This window comes from Microtus pennsylvanicus, chromosome 3 (assembly GCF_037038515.1).
Source record: "Microtus pennsylvanicus isolate mMicPen1 chromosome 3, mMicPen1.hap1, whole genome shotgun sequence".
Lineage (NCBI taxonomy): Eukaryota > Metazoa > Chordata > Mammalia > Rodentia > Cricetidae > Microtus > Microtus pennsylvanicus.
Genome location: NC_134581.1, coordinates 15,876,853 through 15,890,423, shown reverse-complemented (window position 1 = coordinate 15,890,423; position 13,571 = coordinate 15,876,853). Strand labels below are relative to the sequence as shown.

The following is a 13,571-nucleotide window of genomic DNA, read 5'->3' as shown; positions in this document are numbered from 1 at the left end:
TGCCAAAACAGTGAGGGTCATGCCCATAATCCCAGCACTCTGAAGGCTGAGACAGAAGGACCTCAAGTTCAAGGCTAGCCTGGTTACATTGTAAGACGGAAAATAAACAACAGGGAGCAGGAGATGGTTCAGTAGTAATAAAGGCACTGTTCTCCCCAGGACCAAGGCTTGACTGCCAGTGCCCACAAAGCAGCTCATAAGCACAGACATATACATGAATACACATAAATCTAAAATTGCTTTTAAAAATTAAAAATTAAGCCGGGCGGTAGTGGCGCACGCCTTTAATCCCAGCACTTGGGAGGCAGAGGCAGGCAGATCTCTGTGAGTTCGAGACCAGCCTGGTCTACAAGAGCTAGTTCCAGGACAGGCTCCAAAACCACAGAGAGACCCTGTCTCGAAAAAAGCAAATATTAAAAAATAAAAATGAAGGAAGGGAGATTCTACTTGACAGAGCAGTTATGTAGTCATGTGCTCCCTGTCCTGGCAGGTCTAGAACCTGAAAACTGAGAACAGAAGCACCCACACCCATGTTTAGGAACTGGAAGGAGAGGCAGACAAAAGACTACCGCCAAGTGTCACATCAGCCTGGGCTATTATATATTGAGTCTTTAAGCCTAGCCTAGGTTATATAACCCATCTTAAAAAAAAAAACAAAAAACAAACAAACAAACAAAAAAAAACACAAAGAAAACCACCAGGTGTGACTGGCTCAGACAGCCTTTACCACTCATTCTCTTAAGAATAAAGGACACAGGAAACCCATTTTTGAAGGTATTTCTTTTGTAAAGGAGCCAGCTAGACTGAAAATCTTCCAAAATTCTGTACAAATGTATAATATACAAATATACACAAGGCTATTGCCAAGACATAACAACAACAAATGACAGTGGTGGCTTTGGTGTTGATAACCACTCAGAGCTTCTCAAGCCCCCAGGAAGGAGGGACACAACACAGGCTACAACATGTAAAACACATTACATTTACACTATGTACACTGAAGTATAAAAAGCCCATTGTCCCCTCTGTTCACAAAGCCTCAGGTGGGAAGAAAGGCTGTTTACCAGATAACCCACATAAGGGAGCTCCTTCAAGGTGGGAGAACCCTGCAGAATGAAGTGGTTCACCCTAAAACTATTAATAGCACAAGGCATGCTCTTAGAGACGGAAAATAAGAGCAAATTGAGAAGATGGCTTGCTCCCTGTGCTCATCATTGCTTCCCCCGTCTCACTCCATCTCAGTGAACCGGGCAAACATGGCTTTCCGAACAGCATCTTTGTAGGAATCGGCACCTGACAACCCATATGCACTGCCTTTGGCTCCTAAGCCAGCTCCTTTTAGCCGGACTTGAGCCTGGGGAAACAAAAAGATTGTTAGTAGTTTGAAGGTAGAGAGTATACACCCACCTCTCACCCTGCCCACACTACTGAGCAGAACCACATACTAAGAGAAGACAAGGTTGCTAACACTGGACCTGGATAGTTTTAAGGACTGGGGCAATAAAAGTGGCCAAGGAAGATGAACCTACCCATACCCTTCAACGCCCACTTAGTGAATATTCATGCCTATTAAGGCCCCTAAAGCATTTTACTGAGGCCTGGGAAAGGTACTTACAGGCACAAATTATAAGAGGATAGACAAAGCTAATATGCAAAAGGGTAACATGCTTGCATAAATTAAAAAAAGGGAAAAAGGTGACAATAGCTGTGCTAACAGGGTACTGTAGGGGCAGTTGCTGGTCGAATTCCTATCATAGTCAATGGGTCTGAGTCTCTGAACCCAGAACTGTCTCACCCTGGGCTCTGACAAATTAGTGATTTCTTCTACATTTAAAGTGGGCATGTGCCGGTGGTGGGTGGGTAGAGATAAGCCTTGGGATTCTCCTGTCTCAGCCTGACAAATGTCTGTATCACTGTATTCAGCTTAAATTTTCTTTAAAAATTAAAAAAAAAATATTGTGTTTGTGTATGGGGGCATGTGGCATGGTACACATATCAGAGAACTTTATAAAGATGGCTATCTCCTTCCAGTTTTTTTAAAAAAAAATGATTTATTTATTTATTATGTATACAGTATTCTCAGTATTCTTCATGTATGCCTGCAGGCCAGAAGAAGGCACCAGATCTCATTACAGATGGTCGTGAGCCACCAAGTGGTTGCTGGGAATTGAACTTAGGACCTTTGGAAGAGCAAGCAGTGCTCTGAACCACTGAGCCATCTCTCCGTCTCCCAGTTTTATGTAAGTTCTGGGGACTTAACTCAAGTTGCTAGGCTTCCATGTTAAGTTACCTACTGACCATTCTATTGGTTCTAACATATATTTTAAACACTCATTTTTATTTTATATGTATGAATACTATGATTGTATGTATGTCTGTGCACTATATATGTGCAGTGCCTGTGAAGGCCAGAAGAGGGAATCAAAAACCCAGAACTGGGATTGTAGACGCCCAAGTGAGTTGCTGGGCACTGAACCTGGGTCCTCTCTGCAAGAGTAGTCAACACTCTCAACTGCTATTAACTATCTCTCCAAGTTTTCTTTTTCAAATTTTAATTTTTTTAAACAACAAGGGCACCAGGCCTTATGGTGCACGCCTTTAGTTTCAGCACTTTCCAGGCAGAGGCAGGTAAAGCTCTGTGAGTCTGATCCTAGCCTGGTCTACATAGTGAACTTCAGAAAAATCATGGCTATAGGGGGCCCCTATCTTCAAAACCAAAAACAAAGCAACAATGACTTCCTCTCAAAAACACAACTATGAGGAGGAAGGAAGGGCTTTCGGGGAAGGTGTGTCTTTGTCCATTTAACATTCAGCAGGCATGCAAACCCAGCACCCAGAAATGTCAGAGTCTATACGTACCTCAATGGGAGCTGTGATGCCTTGACACTTTCTTCCTAAGCCTGAGCCTTCCCGCCAGCCCATGGCCTGCAGCATCTTGTTGCCAATGTTACTGTGGTCAATGCCATCTTTGGTGGGCTGCTCGTAATTCCTGCCAGTGGCAAACACACAGTTATTTAAAACAGCCAGAGCCCCAGCTAATGAACTGGAAAATGATGCTCATCACATACACAGTGCCAGCATCAAACTGCTTCTTGCGTTTGGGCTCTGGAGGTTCTGGAATTCCATACTTCTCACGTCTTTCTGCAGCTCGATCTCGGTATTTCATCTACATAGAAAACAAGAAAAAGCAAGGGAGGAGTATTCTTACTTCAGCCTTTTTTTTCTTCAACAGTCTTATACACGCAGATGTTAACCTAAAGCATCCTTTAATTTGGAGCGTATGTAGTCCTACAGACCAAATTCCTTTATTTTCTTTACTACTCTTGGTCACATTGCTTGTTTACTGTTCTAAAGATGAAGACAGAATTGCCTATCTCCAGTTAACATTTGGACAGGTCTACTTCCAGAAACAGATAAGTATTATAGAGGTTCCCTGAGACCCATCCAGTAGATCCTGGACAACTGGCACTATAAGCAGTGGGAAAAGGAAAAGCCTTGAGCACAGACACCTCAGAATTATCCAGAGCAAGAAACTTCGAAACCATTTTTTTGAGGAGGTGGGTTGGGTTGGGTTGGGTTTTGAGACAGGGTTTCTCTGTGTAGTCATGGCTGTCCTGAAATTCACTCTGTAGACCAGGCTGGCCTCAAACGCACAGAGATCTACCTGCCTCTACCTCCTGAGTGCTGGTATTAAAGGCGTGCGCCATCACTGCCTCATGTGGCAATGGCAAAGTGTTTTTGCCGTTTTCCACTATGTCTTAGGAACCTGGAACTAACTGCTACAAATAAAAGCAAAATACTCTTGTGGTGCTGTATGCCTGTAGTTCAGCTATTTGGAAATACTCTTGTGGTGCTGTATGCCTGTAGTTCAGCTATTTGGAAATACTCTTGTGGTGCTGTATGCCTGTAGTTCAGCTATTTGGAAATACTCTTGTGGTGCTGTATGCCTGTAGTTCAGCTATTTGGAAATATTCTTGTGGTGCTGTATGCCTGTAGTTCAGCTATTTGGAAGACTGAGGCAAGAGGACTGACTGCTTGAGCCCAAGAGGTCAGGGCCAGCCTGTCAACATAGCAAGATGCTATCTAAACAAACAACAAACCAGAAAGTACTACAGACAAAAATATGTCAGGATTTTCATCCTAGTGGTGCACTATCCATTCATTTACCTCCCTCTCCCTCAGCTCCAAGGCTTCCAATTCCTGTTCGCTCAGCCTGGATCTTCGGTAGATGTCCATATTTTGCTATTACAAAAGAGTTAACAGACATACTTAGAATTCAGACCACTTTAATATGAAATGCCATGACATTAGTACTTGGTTTTGTATTCTAGCCAAATATCAATACACCATAGTACCCAAACCAAAGCTAGGGCATGTGAAGACACAGTGCTTCTCTATGCTCTACAACTCCAGATATCCACGCAGCAGAAGGTACTGACCCTTCACCAGGGTCATACTCCCACCATTCCCTCCTTCCCCGCTCCCTTGCTGCCCCCTCCCCCCTGTAAGCTTTGAGAAGCAAGGCCACCTTGTGTAGGTCAGAGAGCTGCTGGTGCCTGACTAAGGCATCTTTGTTTGGGAACTGACGCCGGCAGAGCAGGCAGGCCATCTTCTTCCAGTCGGCTAGTTTCTCTTCCTCACTCTCAAGTCTCTCTACCAGCTCTTCCTCATTGTCACTATCACCACTGTAAGCAGCAACCAGACCTCTCTGGGGACAAAATGATAATGGGTCACTGGAAATTACATAGATAAAACAGTGCCAAAATTTGAGAGAATCTCCATTACTCTGTGTTGTCCTTTAGCAGTGAACCACATCTTATCAACTGTATGGAATAGCCTTCTAGTACCAACCCTTTTGGAGCCTAAGAAATGGGTTCTTGGATGACTGTTTTTAAACCACTGACCGAGCATAAGAAATCTAAATACAACAAGAAATCAGAGTAATGGACCAGCTAAACCACCATCTATCAAGGAAAGTACGTTTCCACTTTGTCCTAATTTTCTTTCCAGACCATTAACAATTCTATTTACAAATGCTACAAAAGCCAATTTACTTAGCTTAGGGATTCAGGCTTCATTCATCGGTCCATCTCACCTGATCTGAGGCACAGAACACAAAGCCCTCAATATGGATTCTATAAGCCAAAGCTGCTCCAGATACCCACTGACAGGGAAAAGCATCCCCTTTTAAGAAGGAATTGCATTAGGCAAGATGTAGGAGAGACTGAAACTGAGACATAAACCACACACTTAGTTAAAACACAGGTGGTACTTTCTTACTTTAAGGGGATTTTCTTCATCTCCATTTCGTACCATTTCAGGGATGAGTTGCTGTCTTTCAGCTAAGGCACCCTGGAAAGCAGAACAAGTCATAAGCTTCAAATGTTACAAAGGTGCCCATTATGAAGTATTCCATTCCTCTGTTACCATTACCTTCTTCTCAAAGAGAGCAAAGCCAGCGTCTGCTGCTGCAGATTCTCTCCGTTCTTCTTCTCTCAACGAATTAACAGGTTGAAAACTGTTTTTAAAATTTTCTTTCTGCTTATTTAGACTCTTAGCCCAGCGTTCCATGTCTTTGGCAATCTAGCATTAAACAACAGACACCATCAAAAGGCACTTACCTCTCTGTAACTTAATAAACAAGCCAACAATAATATGTTATTGGGCTCACAGGTTGACTCAGTGGTAACCTGAGTTTGGTGCACAGACCCTTTGGAGCAGGAGGAGAGAATTGATCCCTTCACATTGTCTCTGACCTCCACATACAAGCAAGCACACAAACACAAATAAATGTGATTTGGGGTGATGGAGGCTGAAAATGTGCACCGTGTCAGGTGACGGCGGCACACACCTTTAATCACTTGGGAGGCAGAGGCCGGTGGATCTCTAGGAGTTTGAGACCAGCCTGGTCTACAGAGTGAGTTCCAGGACAGCCAAAGCTACACAGAGAAACCCTGTCTCAAAAAACCAAAAGAAAAAAAAAAGTAAAATAAAAAAGTACTGCTTTTAAAAATTTATTTCATATGTGTGGGTCTGTGCATATGACTGCAGTGCCCGCAGACCAGGAGAGGGTGTCAGCCTTCCTGGAGACAGAGTTAGAGACAGCAGTAAAATGCCCAACATGACTGCAGGGAATCAAAGTCTACAAGAGTAGTATGCTCAGATGAACCATCTCTTTGTGCCTGGCTTTTTATATATACGTTGTGAGGATTGATTCAGGTCCTCATGCTTATGCACAAAGCACTTTATGGACAGAGCTATCTCCTTGGCTCCTGTTTCATTATTATCAAGACAGGATCATGCATCCTTAACTAATTATGACCTTGCAAATTTTTCTTGTTCTTCTTCAGGATATCAAGCCCAGCACTTGAAATGCTAGCTAGACAAGCATTCTACCTTGGGCTACATCTCCTGCCCAACCAATTTTTGATTTTCGTGGATTGAATGCCACAAAAATACATGCTCGAAAAGTACTCTACCACTGAGTTGTATTACCAACTCCTTTTACTTTAACTTTGAAACAGGGTTTTACTAAGGTACCCATACTGGGGGTTGCGGGGAGAAGAGATGGTGCCTAACTGGCCCTAAACTTGTGAGCCTTCTGCGTTAGATTCTCAGATTGCTGGGATTCCAGGCTTGAACCATCAGGACAAAAATGAAGAATTAAGGGGCTGGAGAGATGGCTCAGTGGTTAAGAGCATCGCCTGCTCTTCCAAAGGTCCTGAGTTCAATACCTAGCAACCACATGGTGGCTCACAACCATCTGTAATTAGGTCTGGTGCCCTCTTCTGGTCTGCAGACACACACACAGACAGAATATTGTATACAAAATAAATAAATATTAAAAAAAAAATGAAGAATTAAGTCAACGCAACCCTCTAAGGAAAGAATCATGGTTTCCTTGTATAGGTCATACCTGTTGAGCTGTTTTGCTTTTGGGTTTTTCTTTCTTCTCCTTTCCCTCTTTTGTAGAAGGCAGGCCCGTCTGCTGGTTAGTGCTAGACTCTGCAGCTGGCACATAGGTCTCCTTCTCTCCATCCCAGTACAAGTATTGCTGTGTTAAAGAATTATAGTAGTACTACAAGAGAAAAGAAAGTAAATGAATATAGATAGATTTGCTGACTAAATTTTGGTGATGCTAGGGATTAAACCTAAGGCCTTAAATATGTTAGATAACTGTTCTACCACTGGCTATACCTCAAATTTTGCTATGATAAAAATTAATATTATTGTCAGTAGTAATGTATGTCTGTAATCCTAGCACACAGGAGGGCTAGGCAGGAGAACTGAAAATGTAAGGTCAGTTCAGGCTACATAGCTGAGAACCTATCTAAAAAAAAAGCCCAAAAATACAAAATCCCAAATAAATCTGGTCCAGGAACCTGTTTGTAATCCCAGTATTTGGGAGATGGGCAGGAGGATCAGAATTTTATTCTTAACTACAAAAGTAACCCCTAGGGCAGACTCTCATTTCAAACATATAAGCAAACAAAGCAAACAAAAAAACCCAACAAACAAAAACAAAATAAAATATACCAAGGACCAATGACATGTATTTCCTGTTCAGAAAGGACTGATAGTATACCTTGAAATGCTTGAGAATAATGATAAAGTATGAAACTTCTAGGAAAAGCAGAATATGATTTCTTCACAAGAATTTAAGAGGGTTTTACTTTTAAAATACAGGATCTTGGAGGTAGAGAAATGGCTCAGTGGTTAGGAACACAGGCTGCTATTCTAGAGGATCTGGGTTTGATTCCCTGCACTCCAGTTCCAGGGAATCCAACCCCCCTCATCTAGCCTCTTCCAGCTTGACTACTAGGCACACAAGTGACATACATGAAAGCAAACAATCCATGATAAAACAAAACTCTAAAATTTAAACTAAAATAGGGCCTCATGTAGATGGGCTCATACTTGATGTGTAGAAGAGGATACCTTGACCTCCTCATCTTCTTGCTTAGAAATTTGGGGTAACAGGCATGTGCCACACCTAGTTTGTTTTTGCCTGGTTTTGAGACAGGGTCACCCTATGTAGTCCTGGCTGTCTTGGAACTCACTATGTAGACCAGGCTACTCTTTTGAAATCACAGAGATCTGCCAGCCTCTGCTGAACATGTGTGTGCTACCATATCTGGCCTTCTTTTTCTTTCTTAAAATTATATTTAGTGTGCATGTGTATATGTGTGTCTGGGTGCTCACATCAAGTGTAGAGGTCAGAGACAATTTGCAAGAGTCAGTTTTCTTCTACCATGTGGGTCCTAGGTCTTCAGGTCTGGCAGCAAGGGTCTTTCCCTATTCTATGTGCTGGCTCCTCTGTGAGGTCTCTTGTAGGGAAAGGTACTGTCAGACTGTCACATCTATGGCTGAACTAGGGAGAACTGCCATAAAATGATCAGACTGAACAAATGAGGGAAGTCAAAGAGCTATGAAGAAGCTAGGTACATAGACAGGTAGCACAACACTCTTCACACTTGGCTCTCAGAAACCACAGGCACGCAAAGTCAACTTCCTGCTAACTGTACTTGTTTTGCTATGCTATATATACAGTTCCCAGTAATAAATATTTTTTATGGTGTCAAAGTTGCTTCCCCTCCTTAAGTTATATACACTAGCAAAAATAAAACAGTCCTGGGACGTTCTGCATCCTAAGGATGCACAGGCATGCTAGTGAAGAAACTAAGCACAAAAGACCACATAGTATCTGTGTCTGTCCATCTTTAAGAAACATCTATAACAGGTAAACCCAGAGACAAAAATATCTATTCATGGTTTAGTGGGGAGCTAGGGTTGGGGCCTGAGCCACAGCGGCGCAGGTGTGCAGAGGAGCGGAGTGATTTAAGATGGTAAGATATTCTGTACATTAGTTACAAGTGACAACTGCATGATGAAAATGTAACATTAAAATCCATCAAATTATATATTCTGATTAAAATGGTGAACTTTATTTCATTTGAGAGGGAAAAACTCCCTCAAAAAACAAGACTTTAAAACTTTTAGCTAGGTTTTTAAAAAAAGATTTCCTTTTTAAAAATGAGCATTAGTATTTTGTCTGCATGTGTGTGTGTGAGGGTATCAGGGTCCCTAGAACTGGAGTTACAGACAGTTGTGAGCTGCCGTGTGGAGGTGTATGTGTCTATATATGTATAAGTGTGAGTGAATTCAAGTGTCCCTAGAGTCTGACAAAGGCTCCAGATCCCCTGGATGGACCTGAAGTTGCAGGTATGTGCTGGGTGGAAATCAAACCAGTGTCTCTGGAAGATTACCAAGTATTGAGCTCTAGCTTTCCAATTCTTTTTTCTAACTTTGTAGCCCCTGGCTGACCTGAAACTCACTATGTAGATCAGAATCAGGGTCAAACTCAGAGACCCACTCTGCGTCCCCAACTGTTGGAACTTAAATCCAGGTCTTGTGCAAGAGTAACAAGTCGTGTTTCCTACTGAGCCCGTTCTCTAGCCCATCTCAAACATTTTTATTAGGACTGTCAACAATATGTATGTATGTAACACATGAATGGTGGCACGTGTGTGCCAGTCAGGGGACGCTAACTCAGGTTGTCAGGCTTGCGTGGCAACACTTTTATCCTATGAGGCAGCTCACTTGGTCTCTCAACATTTTTTAATCTTAAATCCCGAAATCCTGAAATTAAAAGTATGCACTGGTGGTCATAAAGAAATTAATGAGGGGCTGGAGAGATGTCTCATCGGTTACGAGCACTGACTACTCTTCCAGAGGACCTGGGTTCAATTCCTAGCACCTACATGGCAGCTTACAACTGCCTATAATTCCATTTCCAGAGGATCCAACACCCTTACACAGACGTACATGAAGGCAAAACACCAATGATATAAAATAAAAATAAATAATTAAAAAAAGGAAAGAAATTAGTGATTATCCAGGCTGTAGTGATGCATGCCTTTAATCCCAGCACTCGGGAGGCAGAGGCAGGCGGATCTCTGTGAGTTCAAGGCCAGCCTGGTTTACAAGAGCTAGTTCCAGGACAGGAACCAAAAAAGCTATGGAGAAACCCTGTCTCGAAAATTAAAAAAAAAAAAACAACAAAAAACCAAAAACCAAAACAAGAGAACAAAAAGAAATTTATTCATATTTAAAGTCCTGATAGCTCATAATTTCGAAAGAAACAAAATCCTATAACTATCTGGGTCATATACTCTCCTGTAGAAAATGTTTCTTCTCGGGCTGGAGAGATGGCTCAGAAGTTAAGAGCACTGGCTTCTGGCTGTTCTTCCAGGTCCTGAGTTCAACTCCAAGCAACCACATGGTGGCTCACAACCACCTGTAATGAGGTCTAGTGCTCTCTTCTGGTAAGTAGGCATATATTCAGACATAACAATATATATATATATATATTAAATAAATATATATATTTATATATATATTAAATAACATAACAATATATATATTAAATAAATATATATATATATTAAATAAATCTTTGAAAAAAAAAAGAAAAGAAAATGTTTCTTCTCGGTCCCATAAAGGTATTAAGTGAGACCAAGTTTTTTCTAGTGATAGTGAAGAGGGAAATAGTACTTACTTGTGAGTTAGGGTCATAGTAGAGCCCTGTTGTAGGATCATAATAATATCCTGAAGATTCATCATATTGATAAGTAGATGTGTCAGGCACCGCTGCAAAAACAAATCCCAGGCAGTCATTCAAGGTAAGAAACTGTATGTGAATCTCTAAGCCAGTGAGCTACAGCAGGCCTCAACATTCTCTCTTCACATTCCCAATGTCCCTCTGATACCCATTTCAAAGGGAGAGGAACTTTATTAACAACAAAGGCAACAATTAGGACCTTCCAACTGTTAATAGTCCCATGAGGTTTGGCTTACCATATTTGGTACCAGGAACTACACCAGTAGGGGAAGCAGCTGGGGCCTGTGTACTTGTGCTAGTGCTAGGCTGTGCTTCCTCAGTCTGGAAAGAACATTAGCTTCAATATAATTTCAACTGTAAAGCTTTTTAAGAGAACTAAGTCACTGCAATCATCCAGGAGGAAGGACTCCCCTGACAGACAGACTGCAGCAAGGAACTAGGGCAGTTCTATAGCAAGAGACATGCTGACAACTTTCTAAAGGTCAAGCTGAAGAATTTACAAAGTATAAATATGCCTTGCTAGGGTCTTTATATTTAAAATACATGCATATAAATATAATAACTTTAAAAAACCTAATAATTAGGTGAAATGTATGTAATTAGTCAATCCTGGTTCACATACCAGGAAAGGGTAATGTTTACCTAGCAACAAAACCAGCAATTCTGTATTTAAGAACAAAGATTACCGGAGAGCCAGGTGGATTGGAGGTCTGATTATATAGTTGGGGACTCTGGGACACTACAGCCGATGAGGTGGTAGTCACTGCTGTGCCTGATGACAAACAAAAGGGTTAGGGAGAGCTAAAGGACAGTTTAACTCCAGGGCAACATTCATTTCAGCCCTCACTTTGTAAGCTGCTCCTTTCTTTTTTTTTTTTGGAGGCAGGATTTTGCTATGTAGTTGAATGGTGAATTAAACTCAAGAACCCTCTGCCTGGAATTACAAATGTCACACCGGCCTGTGTCAATTTGGTGTGTGTTTTGTTTGTTTTCTGAGGTCGTGTTATGTAGAGCAGGATGCCTTCAACCTTGTAGAGATCCTCCTGCCTCTGCCTCTCTAGTGCTGGTGCTACAGGCATATAACCCCATGTCTGGCTCTGTATGTCAGAGTTCTTAACCTAATCCCCACAAAGGACCCCTTTTGGGCAGCTGCTTAAAATTCTACTAGAGTAAGATATACAAAGTTTTACATTCTATATTATGGCTAAGAGAGGAAAAGAAGCAAAGATATGTATCTGCTCTGTGCTGAGAAAAGATCTGACTCTTAGACTTTTATAGTCGGGGGCTGGAGAGATGGCTCAGTGGTTAAGAGCACTGACTGCTCTTCCAGAGGACATGGGTTCAATTCCCAGTACCCACATGGCAACTCACAACTGTCTGAAGATCCAGTTGCAGGGGATCTGACACCTTCACACTAATGCACATAAAATAAAGTTAAATAAACCATAAAAGTATTTTTAAAAAATGTCTTCCTTGATTAAAAAAGACTTTTACAGTCCTGGAAGAAAAGCTAAATCAATTTTTTTCCTTTCCTTTTCTTCTTCTTCTTTTTTTATTTTTTTGGTTTTAAGACAAGGTTTCTTTCTGTGTAGCTTTGGAGCCTGTCCTGGCCTTAAACTCAGCGATCTATCTGCCTGCATCTGCCTCCCGAGTAAGCCACCACTGCCTGGCCTCAAGGACTTTTTTCTAAGACAGAGTATCATGTAGCTCAGGCTAACTTGGAACTTGCTATGCGCTAAGGATAACCTTAACCTTCTGATCTTCCCATCTCCACCTTCTACTCACTAAGACTAAAGGAATGTGCAACTACTCCTGGTTTTATGCACTGCTGGGGATTTAATCCAGGGATGTATGCCACACAAGCACTTTACAAACTAAACCAGCCCCAAAGCCCTGGTTCCCACCCTCAGAGTTTCACTATGTAGGCTCTGCACTTGCTATACAGACAAGGCTGGGCTCGAACTCATGAGAGAACTGCCTGCCTCTGTTCCAGAGTGCTAAGACTATAGATATGCCATCAGCACCCAGCCCAAAGCCATCTTATTATGGCTCTTCTGGTGGGTATCTGAGTGCTGCTATAGAGTCATATACCTGAACTTCTGTGGTCACTCAAAATTCAACATGGAGTTTTGAACACTCAGTTAAATTCCAAGAATAAAGCTAACCATAGCATGGTCTCTAGGAACTTATATTGAGTCTCAGTATTCACAATAACTTTTACCAGCCCTTCTGGCAAATGAGGACAGTCCTCAACGTGCCGTCTCAAGTCTTGCAAGGAACTGACTTGTAGCTTCGGGTATAGTTAATATTTCCTCAACCATAGTTACTTCAACAGAAGCAAAACAGCGATGAAGCTTATTACCTGATGTAGACGATGCCTCAGATTCCAGTCCTCCAGCTTGTTGCTGATAAAACTGTTGGTAATCCTGTGAGTACTGAGGGAAATCCACCGGTTAGACCTGCTGTTTTAGACAGTCTGTAGAACAGGAGTTGAATGCTAGCCAAGTTCACCTACCTGAGTGTACTGTGCATAGCCATCCTGGCCTGGCTGCATATAACTATAGTCAACACTGCCTCCTTCACCACTTTGAGACTACAAAATACCAAAAGAAAAAAAAAAATCAAAGATAAATTCAGCAGAACAACAAATAAAGATATCAGAACGTAATCCCTAAAAACATTCCTGCAACCATCTATTCTGAGCACCCCAAGAAAAGTCATCTTAAGTAAAAAGACCCTTCATCTCACTCTTACCTGAGTGGATGACCACTGAGCAGCAGCAATGGCTGTACTAGCTACAGAGAAAGCGCTGACACGGTTACCATCTGGAAGGACCAAATCTCTGAAATTACAAAGATGTAATCATGTGATTCTCTCTGTATGTTCAGTTTATGCTTCCAACAGTTCCAAGGAAGCACCAGCTAATTCTGCCTGTGGGGTTGGGGGAGGG

The 13,571-nt window shown here is 41.9% G+C and overlaps 1 protein-coding gene across 5 annotated transcripts in view; it reads right to left on the bottom strand.

Annotated features, from left to right (window-relative positions):
- Positions 1–761: 761 nt before the first annotated feature.
- Rbm5 (RNA binding motif protein 5) overlaps positions 762–13,571 on the bottom strand; it is a 32,034-nt gene continuing 19,224 nt past the window's right edge. For all 5 annotated transcript variants that reach the window (XM_075964680.1, XM_075964682.1, XM_075964683.1 and 2 more), the window contains exons 12-25: positions 13,376–13,463; positions 13,137–13,214; positions 12,984–13,056; positions 11,308–11,393; positions 10,858–10,942; positions 10,559–10,650; positions 6,917–7,078; positions 5,434–5,583; positions 5,281–5,352; positions 4,529–4,708; positions 4,168–4,242; positions 3,069–3,166; positions 2,860–2,989; positions 762–1,354 (exon numbers count right to left, since the gene is read on the bottom strand). In XM_075964680.1, coding sequence (XP_075820795.1) covers positions 1,229–1,354; positions 2,860–2,989; positions 3,069–3,166; positions 4,168–4,242; positions 4,529–4,708; positions 5,281–5,352; positions 5,434–5,583; positions 6,917–7,078; positions 10,559–10,650; positions 10,858–10,942; positions 11,308–11,393; positions 12,984–13,056; positions 13,137–13,214; positions 13,376–13,463 — 1,495 coding nt within the window. In that variant the 3' untranslated portion in view covers positions 762–1,228. The remainder of the gene's footprint in view (positions 1,355–2,859; positions 2,990–3,068; positions 3,167–4,167; positions 4,243–4,528; positions 4,709–5,280; positions 5,353–5,433; positions 5,584–6,916; positions 7,079–10,558; positions 10,651–10,857; positions 10,943–11,307; positions 11,394–12,983; positions 13,057–13,136; positions 13,215–13,375; positions 13,464–13,571) is intronic.